The following is a 25609-nucleotide window of genomic DNA, read 5'->3' as shown; positions in this document are numbered from 1 at the left end:
TCACTGGATATTTCTGGGTTGGTTTTTTTTTTTATTGTGGCAGGAGAAATTCTGGATTTTTTTTTTTAATTAAGTGACCTTTTACAGTTTACCTAGACAACAAATTTGTTACTCCAAACTGTGTTTTATTGACATAGAAAGTATCTCTTCTGATATACTGGAAGCTTGCACCAAGGGTATTAATGAAGACACAGAGGACAGGTAAATGAAATGTAAACCTAGACAACAGATTTTGAGCCTGGAATCTGGAAGTCATTGCATGAACTATTATTGGTGCTGCTGTAAGGAAGTCAGTGCTGTGAACTGATGCTGCAAGATGTTTACTTAACCTTTGTAATTCATTAGGTTGGGCCTTTTGTTCCCAAAGAACCTCTGGTTTGGAGTAAAGTTGATATATTTTGCTCGACCTGTGAAACCTATGGGATGGTATAAATGCTTGTAGTTCAGTAATGGACTTTGAGTTCAGAGAATTCTGCAGTCCAAATAAAAGTTTGGAAATGGATAGTTTTAGGAGACATACATGTGTGTCAGAAACAAGCATGTCCTAATAATACTTCTGACTTGAGAGACCCAGTTGTATAAGCTATTTGTACGTACAATGCAAAGAAAAGTTGTACACAAAATTCAAAGAAAAAACCTGCATTTTTTTCAGGCTATCTCAGCCAGCATTCCCTTAATCACAAGCAGTGATAGTCTGTCTTTTTTTTTTAATTTGCAGGACTCAGCATATTATTAACAGTAAATAAGTAATGGTGATTAGAAACAAACAGCTAATCTATGGCTTGTTATATTAATGCATCATTATCTATGACTGCAAACTGTCCACCATTCAAGAAAGAGAAAAGCACTGCTGCTGAGCAGAAGAGTGTGCATTCTCCCTCATTAGAGCCACAGCAGGGAGTGTGTTTTCATCACACTTCCATTTGTCTGCTTCATTCAGCTGTCCTACTTTGAGCATCTTGGGCTCCAGACTCAGACTGTCTTACTGACATTAAACTAATTTCTCTGTCAAATTTGGCCCAGTGCAGAGAGTGATGTTTTCTGATTCTGGAGAACAGAAGATGTAAGTCATAGCCGTGGAAGAGTTCACAGCTGACCTATTCTACCAAGAATCACATGAGTAGAGTAATAGTAGTTTATATTTCTATTCACATTATCTTTGAGGATAGCAAAGCATTTGGGGCTGTAATACCTGTTTTTTATATGTTTTGGGTTCATTTAACTCTTGCTTTAAAAAAAGTATGTGCAAAGCAAGAGGTTTGCTGAAAATCAGATGGGATGGAGCAAGTGAATGGGACAGAGCCCATATGCTTTGATTGTGCTTTAATTGGTCTGACCTGTCCAGGAAGACAGAGGTTTCAAGGGGCTATACACAAAATGAACAATGGCAGAATTTAATTATATAGTGTAATTATGAGAAAATAAAATATAAGCCTATGGATAAAAGAGTCAAGTTTTTACGCCATATAGGTTGGGCTAGACTCATATTCATTGCTTGTAAATCTCAAGTCCAGGAATTTAACCCCTGTTACAGTGTGAAGACAGCCTATGGGAAATGTATTTTCTATTTTTGAAAGTGTGAAGGCAGAGATGGGAAAAGAAACAATGAGGATCAGCTGAAGAGTGTATTTTCATATTACTTTGTGCTTAGTGTTCAAACAACAGAGTAAGAGCCTTCCCTAAGAATATTTATTTCAGTGTTTTGTTTATGTGAAGCATCTAATGTTAAGGGGAACATAAAAGTAGCTTTTCTAATTGTCTGCTACTCTCTTTTGTAAAAAAAAACACAAACCAAACCAACACCAAAGTATATGGGGTAAGAAAGCATGTTTGGAGAATACATTTCCAGGCCTTTGGGGAAAAAAGCTGTGTACTACTTACACTCCCAAGAAACATCTAACAACAATTGAGAATTATTTACCTCCCCCAAACCCAGATTGGTGTGGGGAGGATCAGATCTGGTTGAGAGTTGACAAGTAGCTAGAAAGATATGGTGATCTCAAAGAAAATCCTTTTAAAACTTTCTTTAGAGAAGCTTTTTTTCATATCTACTGGGCCAGAAAGATTGAGAACAAAAATGAAAAACCTTTTGAGCCTGAATTTGTTCCAAGCCTCTTTGGTAGGAGGAAGGCTCAGACTTTAATGGGAACTGGTTTAGCCAAGGGGTGTGCTCCTGCCTGGGCTGTCCAGGACTCAAAGCCACATCAAGAGCCTTCTTCCTTCGCTGAATTCAAAGGTCCCAGAAGAAAACTTTTTTTTTTTTAACATTTGCATTTAGAAAGCTTAACTAATTAATCTGTGCAGTCCTCCTCTAAAGGTAGTTTTCTTACCTTGTTTAGCAGAAAAGAAAATTGAGGCATCAGGCTGTTACTGATGGCAATTTTGCTGGAAACCAGTATGGGCCATTAGATCTATTTGAAAGTACCACCCTAAAACCAATGGCCAGTTTTGTGCAGCCACAAAAAAAACCCATAAGAACAGTGATTCCTCCAAGATCAACATCTCTGAAGTCTTGCACTCTAAGCGTGAAGTTTTTGTGGGTACCTTGTGCCTTGCCCCAGTGCTGCTAATGGAAGAATGAATATGTCATCCTTTAGAGGTACATTTGTTCTTTCTAGTAAACTGATTAACACAGACACAGTGATTTAACAAGGAAGACGTGATTCTGTGATTTTTTATGAACCTACCAAATTGCAAGGGAGGTAATGGTATGTTCAGGTGGGGTATAATGTTCTTTTTCTCAATTTTGTATTACTGAACCTAATTCAGGTCTGACAGGCTTTTACAGATGAGTCCAAGCCTAGGCTGGGATGTTTTAAAAAATTAGCAGAGATCTGAAAAGTGGTTTTGAAGAAAAAGTAACATCAATTAAGTTATGTGTTTATTTTAACTAGTAACTTTTTCTTTTAGTTGCTGACTCAAATGGTCAGTACTGTCTATAAAATTATCTATTGATGTAGACAGATTGCTCTCTTTTGGGGAAAGAATGTGTGTGCATATTTATGTAGATATGTACAAATAGGTTAGGAAGAAAATAAGAGTGAAGGTTGACTGTACTTAACTGCTTGGGATAGATGGATCATTGTCAGGCCTGAAACAAGACAGGTTAGTGTTGGTTACTCTTCTCCCCATTGAGCTAAAGGCTTTCTGTATATTAGAATTTGTTCACCTCTCATTGTCACCATGATTTCAATCTCTCAGATCTGATCCAGATGAAACTATTTTGATGTTTGGCAGTTTAGAGGCTGTTCCTTAGAGAGGGATCTTCATGACTGAATGCTAACATAACAGCAGAGAGTGGGATTTTTAGGGCAAGTTGTCTTCTCTTGAAGTAGTATCTGCTTCAGCTCCCTTTAGCTTTTTCTCTGGCTATGAAAAGTCAGTTTGGTCCATTTGTTTTGCCATTTTAGTATATATTGGAGAAGGTCCTCCTGACCATAAGCATTTTTCAGGTTCTGTTTTCGAGTTTTGTTTCCCAGAGCCTCCAGGTTCAAAGCAGTGCCAGCTTTCTGGGTCACTTCTTTCCCAGTGCACGTTCATGTTCTGGATTCAGCCAGAGATTGTGTTGCATTTTGTTTACTGCCTCTGTGAGACATGCTAGGGCCACCAGTCAATCTGCAGAGCATTAGAAGTACCTACTTAATAGTGGCTGAATTTTATTGAGTGAATAATTATGTCCTATTACTGCTGAAGTAATCATCTTAGATACAACCAATGCCTCCAGAGGGAGGTGTGTTCTTTCCAAAATGCCACCCTGGACAATTCTTTTTACTTCTGTACAAAGCTCCAGAATCTCTCTGACCATATTGTACTACAGGTTGTCATGTTTTCAGAGGGTGAAATTTATGTTCCATGAAATATGCCATAGCCAAAATTAATAGGTAAATCAACAAAGTGAAACAGACCATTAGAACCATTGTAATACTGTAGTTGTTTCCTTGTGGCACAAAAGCAGAAACTAATGGGTAAACATAATCGTATTATAGTGACAAAAGCTATCAATGCATAGTACACAACTGTGGTCACACAATGGAAGGCAGTCAACCGTTATGAAATATGATTTAGCAGACAGGCCAGTTGCAGGTAATCTTGCTTAGAACAGTACTTTCCTTGGCTAGTTTGTTTTAGCTGACGGAAAATGATAAATGACAGCTATTTCTTTCCTATCCTACTGGAATTTTATTTCAATTTCACTTTGATAATTTTCACAATCCTTTTTTTATATTATTCTGGACCATAATACTAAGATGTTTATGTTTGCAGGAATGTTCCTGAGGCATGAACAAATTGTTCCTGATTATTCATGCAAATAGGAATTCAGCCAAAGGCCTTCAGAGTAAATGTTAACTCTAACACCTTGAAGCCTTTTCCATGCCCTTGTCTTTTTTTCTGCTCTAAAACAGTGCTTCGCAATTTTAAGTGAACACTTGAACAATATCTAATCAAGATAAACATTTCGTAGGCTGAACTGTGTTTGTATAACATAATTAAAAAGCTTTGAATAGCTAACATCATCATAAAATTCTATTAATGGACAGCTTGAGAGAAGCTACAATATCAAGTGATTCAACTAAAAAAATACAAAGCTCAAAGATATGCAGGATCATTTCCATTGGATTTGGTATATTTATACTGATTTAGGCAACTGAGATGGTGGATTAAGTCCTTAGTTACTGCATCTTTCATTAAATTCAAGTTTAGTGTAAAACAAACTCCAAAATACAAAAACATTGTAAAAATTCAGATACGTAGAGAAGCTAAGGAGCTCATCCATGGCTTGTTAATGCAGGATCTGCATTCAGAGCCTAAACACTTCAACACGGTTAGATTGAAAAAGCCACTACAGTGTTTCCATGCAGGTAAACCCTGCACATCAGAAGTAGAGGGAGGTGGAGAAGCATCTTGAACTCTGGTTGCTGGAGTGGTGCAAGTATAAATTAGAATACCATCTCTGGCCATTTTTCAGAGCCAGAAAAGAGATTGAGGCAGGAGCTCCTTCAGATTGCTGTGCCACTCAAGAGTTCCCCAGTGCAGGAGGACTTTGTCAGTGGCTGACTAAAATAAATTCAGAGCTGCTTTATTCTGAAAAAGTGGTTCTAAGTAATTAGATCACAGGTGAGACTTGGGTGCTCAACTGTTTACCTTTCTCTCTCAGAAATTTTCCCTCCATGAATATGCAAAAACATATATATAATCAGTTAGTTTGGTCTTCACTGAGCAACATCTTTTGAGGCAGTATGTAGTGGGGAATTGAGTCCTAGTAATCTCTTACAGGGAGGGCTGAAATGGTTCAAAGCTATCCTGGGCAGCAGCCAGCACTGCTAATTGAATTCCTGGATGTCAGGCCAACCAAGGGTTTCTCTACACAGTAAAAGAAAACACTGTTAGAAGTACCTGAGCTAGTTTATATCATGGAATTCAATACATGTGTTTTAGCATACCTTTCAACAGCACATAAGTGTTACCGCTGAACAGTATGTGAATTTATATAGGTACTTGCTACCCGGTATATTAGCTGTACCGGAGTTTTGACCTGACACTGGTTTTTACTGAATAGACACATTTTATTGCTTTTACTCACAGAAAAAACAAGCACAGCCAACTGAGGTTGCAAATACAGAGGTAAATCTTGAAACTTTAGTCCTTAAAATCCTGCTTCCATTTATCCAGGGAATGCTGTCTTACTGTTGTACCATGCTACTTAATGTGAGATATTGCTATGATAAGTGTAACCCATGACAAAACAGTGAAAACTTGAATGCACTAAATGCAGAATTAGGTGACTAGTTGAGTGATAATATATTGCCTAACCTAATGAAAAGACATTACCTTTAAATAATGGACCACATCATAGATTTAATTATCCCAAGGCAAGGTAGTAGGTGCTTAATGCAGACAAGGTCAATTACCTTATCCAGGAGAGCCTGTTTGAAGTGTATTATGAATAATTCACAGACATAGAAATTAGCTTTGAAAAAGTGTCCCAGCTATAATGTGCTGAAAGCATTCAATTTCTTTTTTAATGTATTTAAGATAACACCCAAAGGACAATTATGGCTGCTTAACTGTAAGACTACTTAAATGACAAGAAATGACAATTGTGTGGTCAAATTCACATTAATGTATTATACAGAGGGAAGCATCGTCATCATGGCATAATCGTATCAGGCCACAAGAAACTGATTTCAAACTTTATCTTGTTTTAAATGCTGAATGAAATTCGATCAAAGATTGATTCATTTAGTAACCTTTCTCAATAGAGAAGACACAGTTGTTCCTGTACTAGCTTTGTTTATTTTGTTTATTCAGGGCTTTCAGTTCTTGGGCTTTCTGGTGTGAAAACGATGGTCCAGAGCGATTGACTGACTTGTATGATTTTGGAGAGGCTGACAAACCCAAAGGTGGAACCAGAATATTTAATTTTCCATCTTTATCTGCTAGAAGTACTAAATTGTGCTGTTTCTAAGCCAGTATTGTTCCAGTCTAGGACTACTTAGTATTAGAGTTAAAATGATGACAGTAGCCATGGTAGCAGAATGCATAGTCACTTGACATATGGTGACCTTAGGTGTGAAATAGAAACACAATAAACCTCTAAGTCTGGGGAATAACATGCGCTCTCAGCATATTTTGATTCCACAGGCAAAACAATAACCTTAGCTTTCTCTCTTTGACTTTGCAATAAGTGGTAACGGCCAGGGTAGATCCCCTGGGGGCTGCAGTTTTCCAAGATGCCTAGCAAGACGAGGGCTAATTCATTAGGTACCTTAGTTTAAGTGTTGAAATGTAATAGTGACATTTCATGGCCTTTGAGTTTACCTGCTTTATTTGCTTGAAAGGGAGAGTTCAGCAGAATTTTAGAGGCTGCTATAGAATCGCGTATCTAATGAGGCGTGCAGCCAGCCTAGTCCTGTTTCTGTTCACGTCAATGTCAAGAATCCCATTTAGTTCAGCAGGAGCAGGCCTGGGTTCCCTGGCACTTTCAAAAGATGATTTGAATAAATGGGAATAAAAATTTGACACAATGTCCATTTATATAACAAGCTCTTAAAATATGTGATGAAGTAGGAAACCACCACAAAGAGATAGGAAAGAAAACTTCCATTACAGCAAACATACTGAAAAACAGAAAGCATGGGAATTGATGTTTTTGGCATTCTCCATCATCCATCTTTTTCTTTAAGGGTCGGTTCTCCAAAAAAAGCTTAAGAATTCCCTTTCCTCCCCCTTCACACACTTGTTGACCTCCACCCCGGTGGTTTCTGGGAGGACTTGATAAAGACTAATCTGAGCCTAAGAGACTTGCTAGCTGATGTACTTATTTGCATGCATGAATGTGAACAGATGTTTACATAGTAGTGTTAAGTAGACCAGCTGCTTGGGAGTCATTTATGTATTTCATTTAAAAGTAAAGCTGTATGGTTAAAACTTTTACTCACAATGTGGAATAGAAAAGAAACTCAAATTCAGACAAATACATTTTTTCCTGTGCTGGGGGGTTGCTGCTTTTATGCATGTCAGTTTTCCATACCTCTGAATTTACAGCATAATACAGCTACATCTACCTGACTCTCTGGACATCTGCACCTTACCTTGACCAGTTGCATGTGAGTGTAATGAAATACACAGCATAGTGTCAACATTACCAAATGTCATTTGTCGGAGGGTGAGTGGGGAAAAAAAGCAATGCTGAGATGAGAGAGGGGTGGAAAGTTGTCAGTTTTATTTACAAGAAGTTGCATATTGCTGATTGTTTCTGCAGTCTGTTCTGTAATGAAGCATACATCAGGGTAATGTTTTCCTTTGCGTTCGTTCTGCTCTTTAGATGTGAGAAAAAGCATAATCCTTAGGAGTGTATTACAGCCATAAATGTGTAACTTACATTTATTAATTGCTTAATGTAAATGTGAGTGGAAAAGCTTCCATTATGGAGGTGTACATATGAATGGAGGCATATGTATGGAGAGAAGAGGTTGGAGAAAGGGGCTCTCGTATATTTTTAAAAGTAGTTTGCCCCTCACTGATTCCCATTTTGCCCAGTGTGGGACTGGCTCTAAAATGTGAGTCTTAGGTCTGATCTTGTCCATGACTTCATTTCCTCTGACCACTGGTTCCGTGGGGCTCTGAGTCCTGAAAAGAAAGCGGGCAAATGATTAGACAGGACTCTTAACAATATATATACACATATATATATATATATATGTACACCTTCCCAAAATCCTATGCCAGTCTTAGACAGTCCTACCTGTCTCAGTTGTATTGCTTCCACCCCGAGCATCACTACGTGAGGGGAGATGCCTATGTCCCTCCAAACCAGTAGCAGACAGGATTTGTCGGAGGCTGTACTGGTCTTGAGGAAGGTACATTCAATTTAGGAGCCTTACTATTGGAAGGGAAGATGGTGATGTATGTGATGATCTTGTGGGATTTTGATTCAAAGCCTTGATAACAGTCCACAGGAAAGGTTTGTTTTTCATCAGCTGTGATGAAAATCCTACAGTAGAAAGTTGTGTTGTGTGTAAAGATCTCAATCCTTATTTTGTGAAGCTTGTAGGTTGACTGAATGGCTCCGATGGTGGTTCTTTCTTTAGTCATTAAATACAGAAGGCACATAGATGTAGCCATCTCATTTAAGTACTGCAAATTAGATTAGATGAGCGGAAGATCAATTACTCTGCACATAAGGACTGTAACCTTGTTGACTGTATTCCATGGGAAGAAAGAAAATTTTTAAAATGTATTTGATGTGCCTATTGCAGCCTATGTGATACTCACAAGTGATGTGGCAACTAGAGCTGTCTCAAGAGTCAAGAGCTGTGCTCTAGTACTGCCAAGAAATCAATGATTGAGGACAGGTCATCTTATGTTGGATTGGGATAAGATGCCCTGATCTTGCCCAGAGGGCAGGAGGTGCTGTCTCTGGAAAGTGTTGAGCTTTGTGGCTGACTTTTTGATACTGGGCGTATGCTAATACATTTCCTAGAGCTGCTGAAGTTCCCAGCCTCACTCTGCAATGTATGCATATGTGTGTGGGCATGTGGTGGGGGAAGGAGTCTGTGTCTCCACATGGTTCTGTTCAGCATCAGAAGATGGTGGCTTCTTGTGGTTGCACGGTCGTTGTTGGTCTGCAGCCTCTGCCCATTTGAGTATTCACTGCAGTGGCGAAGCTATAGCTGAGCTCTTTCTTCTGCTCCAGGAGCAAAAAACTGCCTCTTGAGCTGAATAATAATCCCTGTTAGTGACAGTAGAGCTATGGAGCATAGCTGAGCAGTTCATGTTCTATTCAGTACAGTCTGTGCACGAACGTATATACACACCCATGTATATATCCTTCTGTTTGCTACAGCTGTGTAGAGATACATACAGGAACCTGAGAGCAATTAAACAACCAAAACTAAATAGAAGGTCTGTTTGAAAGATGTAAACTCATTGCTAACAGAGTGAAGAAAAAAGAGCTGCAAGTTGATTAAGCTATTCCACAGAGAAGACAGATTGTTGTCATCCTGACCTTTAAAGCTGGTCAGGATATATCAATAGGAGCATCTTCTGAGTACAATATTCTATGAATTTTTTCATTTATATTCTCTTGTTTTTCTCCTTATATGCTGGCTTGGAGCCAGTTCATTTCATGGTCTTGCCTATACATGTGTTCTGCTACAGCTGCATTTTTCCAAAGTGCCCAATTTCACAGCACTCCAGCCTTCCTTAGGATGACAAATGATGCCCCTGCTGCTCAGACCAACAAAACTGTAATTACAGCCTGAGACGGGGACAGGTGAACCAACACCATGCTGCAGTTTGGCTGTATCCTTAAGTTGAGACTTGACTGCATTTGTTTATTGTAGTCGCATTTCCGATTCCACTACTTAAGGCGTTAACTGCTGACATTAATTGTAACATTGAGGAAAGCAGAATTGCTCAGCAGTTGAAAGCAGTGTCAAATCAGCAGTTATTTATTTACCATTGCTCTGTAATGTGTTGTAACACATTGGACTATAAAGAAGTTTAATGAGTTGCAGTAATGCTTGTAGCTTTCCAGAGATGCTGGGATGCAGTTTGATGAGTTGAGGGGTTCTTTTGATAAAGCACTTAAACCCAGACTTCATCCACTGCTGTGCTGGACATCCAGATGAATGCTGTTATGATCATAGTAAGTACAGCTGAGTGTTCTCTTTTGCCACCTAATATGTTTTGGGAACAAAAAATAAACAATCCAGGTCAACTGGCCATGTGAGACTTCAGTTCAGTAGGAATGTGACAGAAGAGTAGGAGGAGAGGCTTAGAGTGTGGTTTTCACTCTTCTTGTCCAAGCTGCCTTGTTGGCTTATAATTAGCGTGAGACTCAGAACTGTGCCTGGATTAGTCTCTAAACTCTTTTCCGGGTGTTGGTTTCATTTTTTGGTTGTTTACAATTGTTGTCTTTCAGAGTGCAGCAAATATATTGCATGCTCTGCACAGGGACTGTTTCAGCTGTTTAACATAAATTTAAATATGCTGCTTTTTTGCCTTTAAAAAAAAAAAACAAACAAAAAATCTTTGGCTTTTTGTATAAAGCTGCATGGGGAATGATACTGGATTTCCCTCTTACCAAAGATGCTCATTTGCCCAATTAATTTTACAGGGAGCTTGAGATGCTCACATCTCATTTTCCAAAGGATTCTTTTCAAAACAGAAGTATCATCCCAGTAGTAACTGTGAGTGCTATTATCAGTTTTAAGAAAATCCACTCATTTATTTAATTAGGGATTGCAGCTTCAAAGCGATTGACTGTATGTTATTACCTCTTCTAATTTATGTTTTATTAAGACTGTTTTTTGTTTTTATTCCAGTTCAGAAATTCAGCATATTTGCTTATTTTATTTTTAAATTTCTTTAAGATTAATCTAAACCATGAAATTCAGTAGTTATTTTCAGATACTTACAGGAATCAGTTAATGGTTACACTTCAAAAAGGCACTTTGTGGAAATGACATTGTCCCAATGACTTACTGATCAGATTCAATCTGTGTAAATAGATGTTATTGTCTGTCAGCCATGCTGTATTAACCTGGGAGCTGAAAGACAAGGTGTGTTCTCGTTGCCTTGTGAATCAATATTGCTAATAAAGATTCTCTAGACCCAAATCTAGTTTTTACTATTTCTAGAAACTGCCATTGCAAGTACAGTGGGAACAAAACTAATCTGTCTTTTGTGGAGGGTTGTGAAATCAGAAGACAGTCCATTTTGGTCACTACTGACTGTATTGATGCAATGTGAGCAGGAAGGAAAAAAAGTAATAATAAGGATACTTTTTCTCATTATTAATGCTGGTAGTTAAAACTTCATATACAGGAAACAGTTCTGTTGAGTAAGGTAATTCCATTTTTACTCTGACACTTTTCAAACTAAAGGTCGGGGAGAAGAACTGTTATTAGTGTATGTAGTTTCTCCCAAAGGACCAAGCAAAGACTGCTTTCCACAGCATATTTTTCTGTAACTTATCCAGTCTGCTATTAAATGTCCCAAATGTCCCCATTGTATCTATTTTCTTTTTCTAGTTTTTCAAATTGTATTTTGCTGTGGGCATGATCCAACAAACCTTTCATGGGTTCCTGCAAGAAATGGATTAAGCCTTGTATTAATTCCACTTGACTTTACTCCAGTTGACTTCTGTCCATAAACTTGTGCAGCCTGCTCTGAGTTATGCCCTGGCTTCCAGACTACCATTAGGCTAGGCTGTAGAGCTGGCTTTTTGTGGAATCTGTCGATGGAAGGGCTCAGGCTGGTAAGCAGGTGAGGGTACGTGAGCCTGGGAGCAGTGCAGACCTAGGGGCTCCACCCTGCACCACACTGAGTGCATGAAGTGCAAGTGCTGCAGGTAGGGTCCCTTGGTTTCTCTTCATCCACGCTGTATCCCAAGATCCTGAGCTGTCATGATGGATCTTTCAAGAGTATATTGATCAAATATAGAATTACTTTTCCTTTTTTTGCACCCTTTAAAAATAGTTCCTTCAGGCCTTTATTTCAGTCACTGCATACCTGCAGATGGTGCTTTTATCTGTCCCAGTGACAGCCACAGAGTTTTATTTAAGGAATTCTTACAACACAAATTTGTTTCAGGACAGTTTGGAGCAGAAGGCTAGACTAGACAGTCTCCAGAGGTCCCCTCCAGCCTCAACCATTCTGGCCTTCTGTGAAAAGCCTGTGCAGTGAGTGAAAATCAGCATGATTACCCTGATTTTGCTGGAGCCAGATGCTTTTATACCACTTGCTGGATATGGCCTTTTTTATCCCTGGTAAATAATAGTGAATGAATGAGCTTCAAAGTGTTTTTTTCCTGGCACTCTTTCCTGGGACAGTTGCTCTTAATGTAGTTTTTACAGTTCCGTAATAGTTGTTGTTTCACTTTGACATTTCAGTGAATAAAAGTTGAATACTTAGTTTTCTTGTGGGGAAATGTTTGGTTTACAGTTTGATACACCATTCATAGTCTTCATAGTCTTCAACTATTTCCCTCTGTCCTCAGTGATGTTATTTCTCAGCTCTGAAATTACTTTCCTCTATGAAAAGTGAAATAGCATTTAAGAACAAAAACTTCTGTGATTAAACTACTCTTTTCACCTTACGGTAGTTTATAAAGTGCATTAGTTCAGCAGTCTACCCTGTAGGCCTTTCACATCTCTTATAAAACACTTTAAAAAGAAATTACTGAAGAAGAGCATATGATGTGTCTAAACTTACAAACTCACTCATCTCTCCCATGCTTTCCTCCAGTCCATGTGGTATTTGATGATCTAAAACAAGGCCACCTCGACCAGTGAGGCTGTAATGTAGTGTGGATAACACTTCAGCAGGGCGTGGGTGGATGGGGCTGTGGTACTAGCTGCGCGCAGGTTGGCTGCACATGTCACTCTTGCTGTCCTTCTCAGTCCCCAGAGAGCCACTGAGGAGTGTTGGTCTGCTGCAGATGCAGAGAATCCCGGGACTTAATTATGTATGATCCTTCAGTATCCCATGGCATTTTCTCAAGAACTGGAATGACATGATCTGGTTTATCTTCTGTTTATGAATCCATTACTTCAACACTTGCTACTATTTACTGTCACAAACTATTTTTATATTTACACAGAAGAACTGATTAAGAACAAAAGTCCATTGTCATGTGCACTGTATTGAGCCACTGCAGGAGATGACCTTCCAGTGGAAATGGGCGAGATGGTACTGGTGAGAGGATAAGAATGAACACATAGGAGCTTCATGAGCAATGTGGGTTCAACAAATGATGGCATCGTCTTACTGCCATCACTCTAACTGGCTATACCTATGACACAGCAAAAAATGTCCAGACATCTGCTGAGCAGGACCTGCTCCTTTGGCCCAGGCAGGGTCATGCTGGAGACTACTGTGGCCTATCCATGATTATCGTTCACTTGCAATTCAGTCCAGGCCACTGATAAGTTTCTGGTCCCAGAACAGAGCAAGGATGTGGCAGAACACACGTCAATGCCATAGACCTAACTGCTAAGGCAATGCAGGGCTTGTTTAACTGAATTTACCTGGAGGAGTTAGGTTAAACAGAGAAAATGGGAAAGGTTGGAATGAGGGAAAGGAGTTGAACACAAGAGGGACATATTTGGAGTGAAGCTAGGCTGGAATGCAGGAGATAAAGGAAATAAGCTACCTTTTTATGTTTCAACAGAGTAGGATACCCAGTCCATCTTCAGCAAAACTCCTGAGGATTCAAAGATGATATTTTCTCTGTTCAGTCATTCGTCCTTAAAAGCTGTAATCTTCTTTGCATTTTTGGGGTTTGGGTCGGTTTGTTGTTGTTGCTTTTTCTTTCTAACCTGCATGTCTTCAGCTGTTCCCATAGTTTCTGTTGTTGGCTGGAGTCCCACTTGCATCTTTCAGGAAACTTGTCACTTGGCCAGAAATTTATTGAGAAAACAACCCAGCCTGAGCTGGCAGAGGAGAATGCAAGTACTCATAATTTTTTCAGCCTTCTTTGGCCTTCAGCAAAGACATTCATGAGGCATAAAATTTTAGTTTGCATGTAGATTTAAATTTCCTCAGTGTATAGAAGTGTTTGGGTCTGAAATCCTTATGCCCATCCTCAAATCTGTCTCACAAAGGGTTGATGCTGCTTTTGCTGTTAGTGTGCGATAGCACAACTGTCATTGCAGCTCAGCAGTTCTGCTCATTACCCTCCTGTTAAGCCTAGAAGAAGAGAAGTTCCATGTTTATTTCCCTCTTTCTGCCCATTCTCATTTGTGAGAATATCTTAGCAACTTCAGGAAGACCAAAGCACACCATGATAACAGCTGCTTCAGTGGGTGATGCAGTTTCTTTGCTTAAGAGGAAGAGATGCAGACAAATGCTGCTGCATGTTTTTGTCTTGTCTTTTTTTAAGCAATTACTTCAGCTAGAGACCCTGTACAAAAGCACTGCACCTTGGCAGCAAAGCTGAGTAATGAGAAAGAAAGTGTCAGCAAAGTACTGTCTGTCTTTACCCTTTTCCTCACCACACTTAACAAAATAATTTTGAAATGAGGGACAGACTTTGTGACTAAGTAACATTTTCCCAGGGAGTAGGTTCACTGGCATTAGCAGAAGTACTTCACTTTTGGCTAACAGCTCTGAATAAGGGTTACAGGATCTGACCAGAAATTGAAATCAATTTCAGTGCAAATCTTAATAACACTGACCGGCACCATTGCTGCTCTGTACTCCTGTCTTGCTGCAGCATTTGACCAGCTTGATTTTCAACACAGTCATGTTTGTCATCTCAAAAAATAGGGCAGCGGTGTGTGGGCTACAGTTTTAAGAAAGAAAAAAAGACAACAAAACTGAGTTGCACGATTGCCGTAGGGAACGTATTGAGTAAAAGGCAGGAAGTGTTAGATGGTCATTATAGCTGTACTGAAAAGAGAAGAGCCAGGCATAAAACAAGTGTGTCCGCATGGAAGCAGAGTAGTATGGTACAAAAACAACTGGATGACTTGGTGGCTCAGTCAATGAATAATGTTCAAAGGAACTGTGCCACTGGGGATTCTCATTTTTTCCCCTGGTCCATATTACATGTATTAATTTTTTTCAGGGTAACCTGATCTTGAGCTAAAAGCAGGGTTTTTTTTGCGAAGTGCAGAGAGCCTGCCACCTTGGAGGGTGGGTGTGACTTTCCTCTGGCTGGGGCAGAACCGTGAGACCCTTGCTGGGGGCTGTAAACTGAAGAACAACTTTTTTTCACTGATAAATCTCAGCATCCACTTCAAAAAATGGGTAGCACAAACTGGTTAATGCAGCACAGCCTGAGTTCACCCTGCTTTGCTAGCGTATTCTCCCGGAGGTGTGAGCTGTCGTTTAAACCAATACAAATTCCACGTCATTGATACCATAGACCTCTTCACTGAGCAAACAGACTCTAGCAATATATTAAATTTTTGTTATCCACTAAACATGGAATATTTCTCCAGTTTGTCCATAATTTTGTTCAGAACAATTGTAAACACTTTGATTTATCAAAAGTAGATTTTTTTTTCCTGTTGAAAAGGAGGGGTAAACATTTGGTTTTACTTCAGTTTAATGTTTAAAATTCTTATTAAAATGGGTAGAAAAATGTTGTGATGGAAAAAAAAAATCAAGCATGAGAAAACAAAACCTTGGGAAACTCTTACAAAGAAATACTGAGTCACAGTTTTCCCTTGTTCTCAGTCTCTTATGCCTTTCTCCACTTCTTCAAGAGCCTTTTAACAATGAGTTAGCTGAGATCATAATTTGTACTCTGAATTGGCCTCCAGAGTCATTCAGGTTGAAATTGCCTCATATACCTCTGTGTGTGTGTGTATGTACAGATACATGTATAAAAAAAAATCTGCCAACTGCTTGTTTCACATAATGAGCAACGTATCAGGTGAGCCATCTGCAGGATTTGATATTGCTGATGTGGTGAGTGCAAACAGATATTTTACATTTTTGAGTGCAGTAGCAAAGAATTGGCTTCAATTGCTTTGTGCAATTCTACAATCAATATTTTCCCACTTTTCGCTATCTCTTGATATGTGAATCCTTTTAAGAGTAAACAGCATAGGTGTAAATTAATCTACATTTTCATCAGTAAGATGTATAGATGTAATATTTAATAAATTCAGTTCTGCTTAACTCTGATTTTGGAGAAAACCTGAACATGAAGACTGCCAAGAGGATGCTGTTTCAATGCAATATGGTTTCAGAGTTTCAACAGACCGATACAAATAAATAGACTTGCTGTGGTGCTGGAAAAGACCTGTAATTGACCTGTTTCGGTACTTGGGCACCCCAAAAGCCTTACTTGTTTTATGGGTGTGTAATTACTGGGTTAGACTTTAGGTTTATACAGCACAGGAGTTTTAACAAGGGATCCAGTTGATCTTGTTATACTTCCATCATTAGATTTTTGTTTGTTACAATAACAAGAACCACCTAGGAAATTATGCAGGAAAATCTTGACAAATCTTTTAACTCTAATACTGTTAAAAATGCATGCCTTTGTTTTAACTCGTTGTATAAATGCCAAAGCCAGTGCTAAGAATTTCTGCCTATATAAAGGTAAACTGAGTCCAAAGAAGTTGCCTGGCATTTATATACATAGTAATTTAGTCCTAAATGCTGTTGGGGTATGCGGCTTCTCCCCCTCCTCCAGCTTCTGAGTGCCTATACAAATAATCTTTGAAAAAAATATCTGCCCTTTAAAACATGAACAAGCCTAAAACCTTTAAATATAACTTGTATTGCTAGCAACGTCAATGCCTTCTAATACAGAAAATGAGAGAACTATCAGTACAAGGGAGATTTAAGAGGACAGACATTTTCTTGTAAGCAGGTAGAGGGACACTGAATAAATCTTCAGCCATTCTTGTCACTAGAAGAGCCAGATATGCATTGCAGGTGAATTTGATCTCAGTCTGCATCACGTCCTACGGATCGCTGGAAACAACCTCTCTGTGTCTGCTATTCTCTTCATAGTCCTCAGCCTCTGTGCTTGCGAACTGCGCGGTCTGTGCCAGCCTTGCTTCTGTTGAAACAGATTTCATACTGAGAGCTAACGATGAGCAGTTCAGTTGTGCCCATTGATAGAGCAGCTATTGGAGATCTGCTGGAGAACTGTCATCTGAAAGGAGCCTACTTTTCTGTGCTGGATGGGGAAAAACTGAGTTCTTGTCCATATTATATTGTATATGCTAGGTTTTCCAAAGTCTTACTTGGCTACGCACGGTAGCTTTTGAAGAGACCAGTCAGACCAGAAAAGCCTAGCCTGTGGAGACAGTAGAGGGAAACATCATCAGCTGAAGATGAGACCCCTTATTTATTCCTTTCAAGACACTTGTGCCACCCTTCCTTTCTGCAGCCTGTGCCTGGTAGTGTGAACGAGTAGCAGTACTTGGTTTGATATAAAATACTCTCTGCCTGCTCGGTTCTTTTATTTGAGAACATATTAAATTATAGTGAAAAAAGTGATGTAAATATCACAGCTGTTTCTAGAGGCTTCCAGACAGCATCATCACAGAAAGGGTTATTATCCTCTGCAAAAAGTAAAAAGAATTTGCTTTTTTGGGGGATTTTATTATCAAAATTAAAACCTTCCAAAGGCTTCACAGTACAGGAGAAAATTACTTGAAAGAAACCAGTCTCTCTTCTTTTACTGGTGAATTCAGTCACTTGGGGCTTGTTTGCTTTGCTTGCTTTGGGATTTTTTTCACACATATTGTCCTTCGGAACCATAATATGAAGTTCAAAGACAACTTTAATATTATAGTGGTTTGGTTTTTTTTTTTCCAGTTCTAAATAGACAAAACTGCATGGAAAATAATACTTTTATTTGTACGCTGTTTGACTAAATAATGTATTATTAGGTACAGTGTAAGCACAAACTGAAGAATTACTAGCACTTTTTATTAAATGGCATTTTAGCTTAGAAATTTTAAAGAGGAATTCCACTGACCTGTGTAAGCATTAGTTTATTGGGCCATGTTAATTCCTTGATTAACGTAATTGACTCTGTGGCTTTGCCACAGAAAGGAAATTAATTTATTTTCAGGTGGTAGAGAATTGATAATGCTTTGAAAAAATGATAATACCATGATTACCAAAGTGAAGATAATGCAACAGATCTACAGGCTTAGAAGAAAGGATCTTAACCAATAGCTGTTGGCCAAACTTGGTCTCGGTGCAAGACACCCTCCCACTCTGCCAGTGTATGACAATGTAAACTTTATGGAAAGAACTCAGGGATAGACTGATTGGCACTGGTAGTGAAATATTGAATTACTTCAGCATTACAGATATATGACATACAATATATGTTTCAGTAATTCCTAAACACTTCAGACATTGCTGAAGTACCTTAGATTTAAGAGCTTTGCTGAGTAGCTCTGTGATTTCTCATGTGTTAAAAATTAAGCACATGGAAAACAGTTGAAGAATCAGGGCATAATTTTCCTTAATACTACAATTGATTTCTAAGGGACTAGTTAGGGAGAAAAATTCGGTCATCTTGAGTAAAGGGTGGCAGAACTCTGCCTAATAAATAGAATTTTTGAAATGACACTCTTTTTTTATAGTCTGTTCCCTTGACAATCTAAGATTGCTTCTTATAATGTTGAATGCTCTATTTTTTAGCACTGTATTTAATTTAGTTGTAAATGACTCAAACTGTGGTGCTTCTACCACTTCCCCAGTCTATATCATAAATCTGAATGTGTATGTGTTTGCTTGGTATTGCTCGATAAAACAAATAACAACAGATCTGAAAAAGACATCAGAAAACTACTTACTCTTAATTCATGTGAATGATTGCTTATTTCACTGTTATGTTTAAGTGTATAATGATTTCTGCCAAAAGAATCTGACACAGGTTGAATTTGATTAATGAATACCATTAACTGCTGATGGCCCGAAGGATTTGTCTTTATCTAAATATTTTTTCCAGAATGGGCACTTTTAAAATTAGATTAAGCACTTCTGTATAATATCTATTTCAACTCCTAGACAAATCACCCTTTTATTCAATTAACATTACTATTCCAAGCTTTACCAAGTAATTTCCCAATAATATCGTATAGACTGGTTTCACTGGCTGCAGCAATCTTCTGCAAGAAAATCAGCTGAAAAGAAAACATAAATGTGTTGACAATAATATGACAGCTAAAATGATTGCGTACATTTTTGTAAGATGAATCCTTAGATGGTCTTGAATTGTGTTTTTCTAATGAGTACCACTGGGTATTGGCCAAATTCGTCACGTCTTAATTGTTGGCATCATGAGAATGGAGTTACTCTTCCTATTTTTATTTTCCTTTTTTCATGAATTTACAGTTAAGCAGTCTAAGCTTAGAAGGAAAACAAATATGAATTAATTTTGGCAAGTGATTCTAAAACTAATTTTAATTAGTCCCTCACACTCTACAGTTAACCTTGATTACATTTTACATTTTAGACTTCCTTCTTTGTGTAATGAGGAGTACTCCCTACTAATAATGTTAGTAAAGCAGAAGAATAAATTGATACATTTTTCTACGTTAGCAGTGCAGTTTATTTTTCCAAGCTCCTTTGATTAAAAGTCATGATATGTCGATTTTGCTAAATCTTACCATCTACCTGTGTGTGTAAGTGATTACATTTCAAAGGATTAAGAAGTCAATGAAAAAGTTATCTAAGCTGGAAGACAAAGTCAGTCTTGGCAAAATGTTAATCCGTGGATTTCATTACATCTGAATATGCTTATTGTATCTGACTGTTAATATTTAATGCTTGATGTATAACAGATTATGAAATGTAAACAAAACCTATCTTGGTTTATATATAGATCTTAAAGCTCCTGTAGACAGAAAATAACTTCAAAGAGACAAATTAATTCCCAAGTAGGGAAATCTTTTTCCCCACTTATGCCCTACCTGAATCGTTACACTTGGATGGTTTAGTATCTTATGGAGCTTTGCATTTGCAAATTCCACACTTGCAGAACACATTAAAATCCATGGTCCTGCTCCCTTAGAAACTGATGTCAATTCTGGTCAGTTTTGAGAGGAACTGTATTAAGCCCTTAGTAATAGGTGTGTCCACGAGTTGTTTTTGAAGATTTTTCTGTTGAGTCTTAAGGTAAAAAATCCTGATGTAAGATTTAGAGTCTCCTTCATAACTGGTTGCCCGTGCAAGAGGTCCTTGGTCAACACTTGATGGTTCAAGACAGCTGTGCAGTACAAGTCGTGGCAGGAGAACTGTTTTTAAACTCCTTCAGTGATCAGGTCTCCTCTCTAGCATCATACAAAAACACTGGACACAGCTGGTGCAGACAGTGGGGCTGGTTTCATATGTCAAATGTCTTTGCAGCTGAAATGCACCAAAGTTCTGATGGGTGATTGGCATGTGATCCCTATGGGGAAAACATCTGTTCCTCAAACCAAATGGGATTACCATAGAGCTGTTGCTTTCTCAATGTGTATTCCATAAAATAGACCTTGGGCAAAGTTTATGGATTGTTACTTGGTCTGTAGTTCACCTTTTTTCTTTCAGTATTATTTAACATGTCCACCTCCATTCTCTGTCTCATTCTCAGGAAAATCCAATTTGCTTATCAAGTTCTCTTTCTCTCTCTTTTTCTCTTCTTTCCCCCTCTTTTTCCCTTTCATCCAGATGGAATGCCATTTGCTTGGTGGGTTGGCCGTGCCAATGAAAAGCATCTTTACTGGGGAGGATCTCTTCCGGGCATTCAACAGTGTGCGTGTGGACTGGAAGAAAGTTGTCTGGATATGAGATATTTTTGCAACTGTGACGCAGATAGAGAAGAATGGTAATAATTTTAACATGTGTATAGTAGTGCCTGTGTGAGAGCTGGGGATAGAAAGTAGGGCAAGGAGGCTTAAATCTTTTCCTGATGCACAGCTCCGGAAGCTTGAATGGCTTGAGTATGATCAAATGAGAATGAAAGTCAAACTAGAATTTGGACTCCTGATTTCGTCTTACATTTCTTATTTGAACCAAAGACAACATATCTGGCCGAAGAAGGTTGCTGGGATGGGTTGTGTTCAAAAATTCTTTGTTGTCGAATGCCAAATTAAGTCATTTTATTTGTTTTAAAATTTCCATTGATTCAATTGGAGCATTGCATGAATAAAGGCTCTAGGAGGTTGGTGCATGAGTATACATCAGACAGAAAATTCAGGCAGAGACAGCAAAATTCAGGTACAGACAGCTTAAGAACAAGAAATATGTACTATGAGAAAGACTTGTGGGTTTATTGTGAAACAATATATCTGTATGTGCCTTAATTTTCTTTTACGTTGGGTCTCAAGCTTTTTGAAGTCAATAGAAAGACTTCCTTTGGCTTCTGTAGATGTTGGTTTGGTCGCCATAGGAAGTTTTAAACTTAGAGCATGAACGTTCAGAGCCTTCCTTGGGCTCTGACACCCCATGAATTTGTGCCCCAACACCCCATGAATTTGTGAAGGCCACCTTACAACCTTCGCTCATTCTCTGCACCTTCAGAGACTCAGCTAAGACTAGCTGGTGAACATTCCAATTAATTCCATACTTGTGTTGGAGGGAATAGGAACACCAGCTAGAGTTGTTGAAAGTACAGTTTGAAACACTGTGAAAATATATGTGAAAACTCTGCTTCACCCTCTCTCCCTTCTGGACCATTCACTGATAGGAGCTGCTGCCCTTTCTCCGAAAGAAGATACCATAACCTTGAGTAGTTCAGAAATTAGGAATAATGGAAGTAGACAAGAAATGTATCGCTGTAATAGGCTACTGTGTTTGAAATAGTGTCCAAATTATCCCTGTGAAACCTTCACTTAAAAGAGAATGAGTAGAAAGGAGGTGTAAGGGGTCTTGAAACAAATAAAAAATTCAGAAATTCAGGCTTTTCTGGTTGCTTGATTTCCAGACAGTGCGATCGCTTGCTTGGACCCTTTATATCCCTGGGGTCACTATTCACTTTCAAAAATCATAGCTGTAAGGGGATATCTTTGGGAAGATATTTATGTAAGTATTGGTTTATGAATGCGATTAGTATAGCAGGGCCTGGCTGTGCATGTTAATCTCTCTTTTCCTTAATGTTTGGTTATCAGGTGCACTTGGGTGAGGTTCGCACAGGAGCAGCAAAAGCATCTGGTTTTACTGGTGCTTGGCTCTTTTCATAATCTACATTTTGCTTTTTGGTGAGCTACTACTGAAGCGGAACAGGGTGTGTTATGTGGTGGGCCACTGGTGGTGTAGTTTGAGACGGCAGGGCGGTGCACCACTAGGTTGTGCAAACCAGCGCAGGGTGGAAGCTGAATGAAGTTTTAGAATATTTCAGCTGAGTCTCCTAAGGAAATGAGACCTAAGCAAGTTATGTTGTATGTGTTTAACTCCATTTTCCCCCCACACCCAATGATTTTGGACAAGCAGACGCATTTCAAACATCTTTAACTGAAGGAGAAATCTCAAAAGTATTAGAAATTACACATTCTATGAAAATTTATGCCGAGCTGAGGGGAAAAAGCCAATTAAAACTCACAAGAAGGAAGTTAAGGAAGCGTACACTTTTATTAGATTTTGGAAAACCCTCATGGGAGAGTGATGTTGGAAATCATGCTTCATTAGCTTGGCAGCTCACAGAGCTACTTTCTCATAATTTCATTATAATAACAGGACATGCATAGAAGTTTCCGCAGCTAAGCTGCCTACTGTTTGCTGGTTTGGGGGTTCAGGTGTTCTGTTTTGTTTTTTAATGTTTGAAATTTGGACTTTGATAGTATTCTAAATTGCAGGTTGCCTTTTTAAAAGCTAGAACCCCCCTGACCTTTAAAAAGTGTTTTTAAACATAAGAAATTTTATGCCTTTTGAAGATTGTTTTTGTGATTCTCTGCTAAAACACCGACCCCCTGATATATAATGAGCATTTGAATCTGAAACCTGCTGATACCTGAACTGTGACTTTAACCTGCTATACATTATAGTGGAAGGAGCAAGACAGCAGTAGATGCATTTATTTGCCTTAGCATGAAATAAAATGGGTGCTACAGAGTGGAAAACCAGAAAATCATTTTCATTCCTGTTAAATAAATCAGACTGCTCACTGCAGCTCCAAGGTGGGAACTCAGGACAATAGCTGGAGCGTCCTTCTGAAGAGGAGACAGGCTTAGGATTTTGCTTTGATTTGGTTTCCCTAGACTAAGTCTTGGGTGCAGAAGCAGCTACTAATTTGTCAGAGTAGCAAAAGAAATGGAAAACAAGATAAAACAGGCCTAAAAAAAGTCCTGAGCCAGGTGTTTGGCAGCATACAATATGCACTTCTGGGCATGCTGACCTTTAAATGATATCTAAGCAGACGCTTGAGCCAGCTGCTGTCTCTGGGTTGTTGCTTGATGCCAAGTTAGTCCCCCTGAAGTTATGCTGGCCAGATGAACAGGAATATAATTGGTTGCATGCTATATGGGGAAGGCTTTTGTATTTTTCACCTTTATTTTTATTAAAGCGTTCTGGTGAAAAGTATCCTTTCGACCCAGCTCCTCACCATAGTTCCAAACTCTGCAGTGTGATGACAGTGAATTCTGTCTGCAGAATTCATGGAATTTGCTGGAGAATGGGAGAAGACCTCTGCTGAGGGAGCAGAGGCATAAGTTGTCACCCTGGCCTAAGCAAGGGATCTGGAAAGGTGTTAAATGTGACTTGCCTGTAGGTTAGTTATGCATGCCTCCAAAAAAGAGGGATTTCCTGGCTGTTGAAAGCCCTTGCCTAGTGGGTGGGACATTGGTAGAAATCCAGTGGCTGCAAGCTGAAGCTAAATCTCGTTCAGAAAATGTTTTCTTTCTCTCTCTTTCCCTTCCCCAACACTGATAACTGTTAACTGTTGGGACAAGTTATGTATAGATGAGACAGGTTTGCAATTGTCTTTCAAAAGATATGTCCTGTTTCAAACAGAAGGTGCATTCCTGATGCAGGTGTTACTGGGGAAAGGTATTACAGTGATCTAGAGAATAAAGCATTTCTGAAATGCAGAAAGGGTTGCATTATTTTAAGCCCATTGTAGAAATCCTTTGGATCCTTAAATACCTGTTCCAGGTTGTCTTTCACTTCAAGCAAAATTTTCTTGCCTTGGCAATGACAGTCTTGCTGCTCACCAAACCTTTCATTTAAATGGGAGGAACCTCTTTCATGCCATGGTGGCACATGACTGTCCTGAAGTCCGTTTGCTGCTTTGGTCTCTCTGGAATCCATTTCCCACTTCAAATGTAAACACGTAATTGAAGTCAATCATCAAACCAAACCTATTTCTTACTGATTGCATTCACCAAGAAAATCTGTGAATTTGGAGAAATCTACAGCTTTTTATTTTGTGCAGAAATAACAGCATCGCTGGAAGTCATTTTGTACAGGAAGCTCAGGCATCTCAGCAGTGTGGTGGACAGTGTTGCCTCCAAGCAGTAGCTGATTGGCCATCTTTTATTTCTATTCTCCTGTCTTACTATTCAGACTTTAAGAGTATCCCCTTCTTTCATCTTCCAGAACAGCCTTCTTCAGTGGGGAACTGAGCCTTTGAGTTTTTCCATTGCCAGCGTAATACGCATCCACCTCTTTCCTGTGCCTTTGGGGTACTGCAAGCAACAAGGAAGCCCCAGGACATGAAAAGAAGGGGAAGAGGGGAAAGGGAGGGGGGATGTTACTATTGTCAGACCCACTTTGGCTCCCAGAGATATACTGAGTACATCAGCTTTGTTCAAGGAGAAGCAAAGCCGCGCAGAAGTGAGTGAAGCCCTCTTTGGACAAACTATATTTATGCCAAGCTGTGTCAGAGCCAGGATGCTAAAACTGGAGTGGCTAGGAGAGCAGGGCAGAGAAACCCAGCCACTGACGAGCCCAGATCTGACAGGTTCTGTTTGCTCAGCCACTATCCTGCACAGAATCCATTCCCCCAGAAGCAGCGCAGACAACTCCACGGAGCCTGTGAGCTCATAAATAAACCCTGCCGGAGGTGACCTGGCCTGTATAGAGCTGTCTTAGATATCTGCCTTCGTGACTGCATTTGTCAACAAACTGGAAAAGCTGCCTGCAGAGAGCTGACTGTAGCAGGCCCCTGAGGTGTCAAGAATCAGTTCATTACTATCATTACCAAACTCTTTCTTTTACATCTTCTCTAATTCAGCAAAAAATAGCCACCACATCTTGCCTTCAACTAGTAGGTGTGTCCCCTTCTGCTGCTGGTTTTTTTTTCTTTATTGTGAGTTTATATTACTGTAGCCAGTAAAGCACTTTTGGATGCAGCTGGTGGGTAAGATGGCAATTAAAATGTATTCCTTTGGATTATTCGTGGTATGTCCTACACAAGGCTCAAAACTTTCTGATGGAAGCCTGTTTCACTGACCGCTTCCTCATGCAGTTCATTGACATCTGATGATGATAGTAATCTTTTCCCCAAATGTGCTGTATTCATGAAAATCCATACTGAATATCTGAGCTACTGAGGCTCAGACCCCACCAGAGTACCCCATTAATGTACAAGAAGAAAACATACCAATAGGGGATCATATGAGAAGAAATTATGTTTAATGGCACCAGTGCTCTACCATCTGTTAGAAAAAATATGGAAAGAGCTACCTAGAGATTACCA

General features: G+C 39.1%; 1 protein-coding gene across 2 annotated transcripts in view; it reads left to right on the top strand.

Moving 5' to 3' along the window:
- CNTNAP5 (contactin associated protein family member 5) overlaps window positions 1–25609 on the top strand; it is a 296701-nt gene that overhangs the window by 215365 nt on the left and 55727 nt on the right. For both annotated transcript variants that reach the window (XR_008748523.1, XM_055812801.1), the window contains exon 14: window positions 20647–20803. Coding sequence is in view for 1 of the 2 variants with exons in the window: in XM_055812801.1 (XP_055668776.1) it covers window positions 20647–20803 (157 nt within the window). In the remaining variant the exon portion in view is untranslated. The remainder of the gene's footprint in view (window positions 1–20646; window positions 20804–25609) is intronic.

The sequence above is a fragment of the Falco peregrinus genome, chromosome 8 (assembly GCF_023634155.1).
Source record: "Falco peregrinus isolate bFalPer1 chromosome 8, bFalPer1.pri, whole genome shotgun sequence".
Taxonomy (NCBI): domain Eukaryota; kingdom Metazoa; phylum Chordata; class Aves; order Falconiformes; family Falconidae; genus Falco; species Falco peregrinus.
The sequence above is the reverse complement of the archived record's forward strand: the minus strand, read 5'-3'. Positions and strand labels throughout refer to the sequence as shown.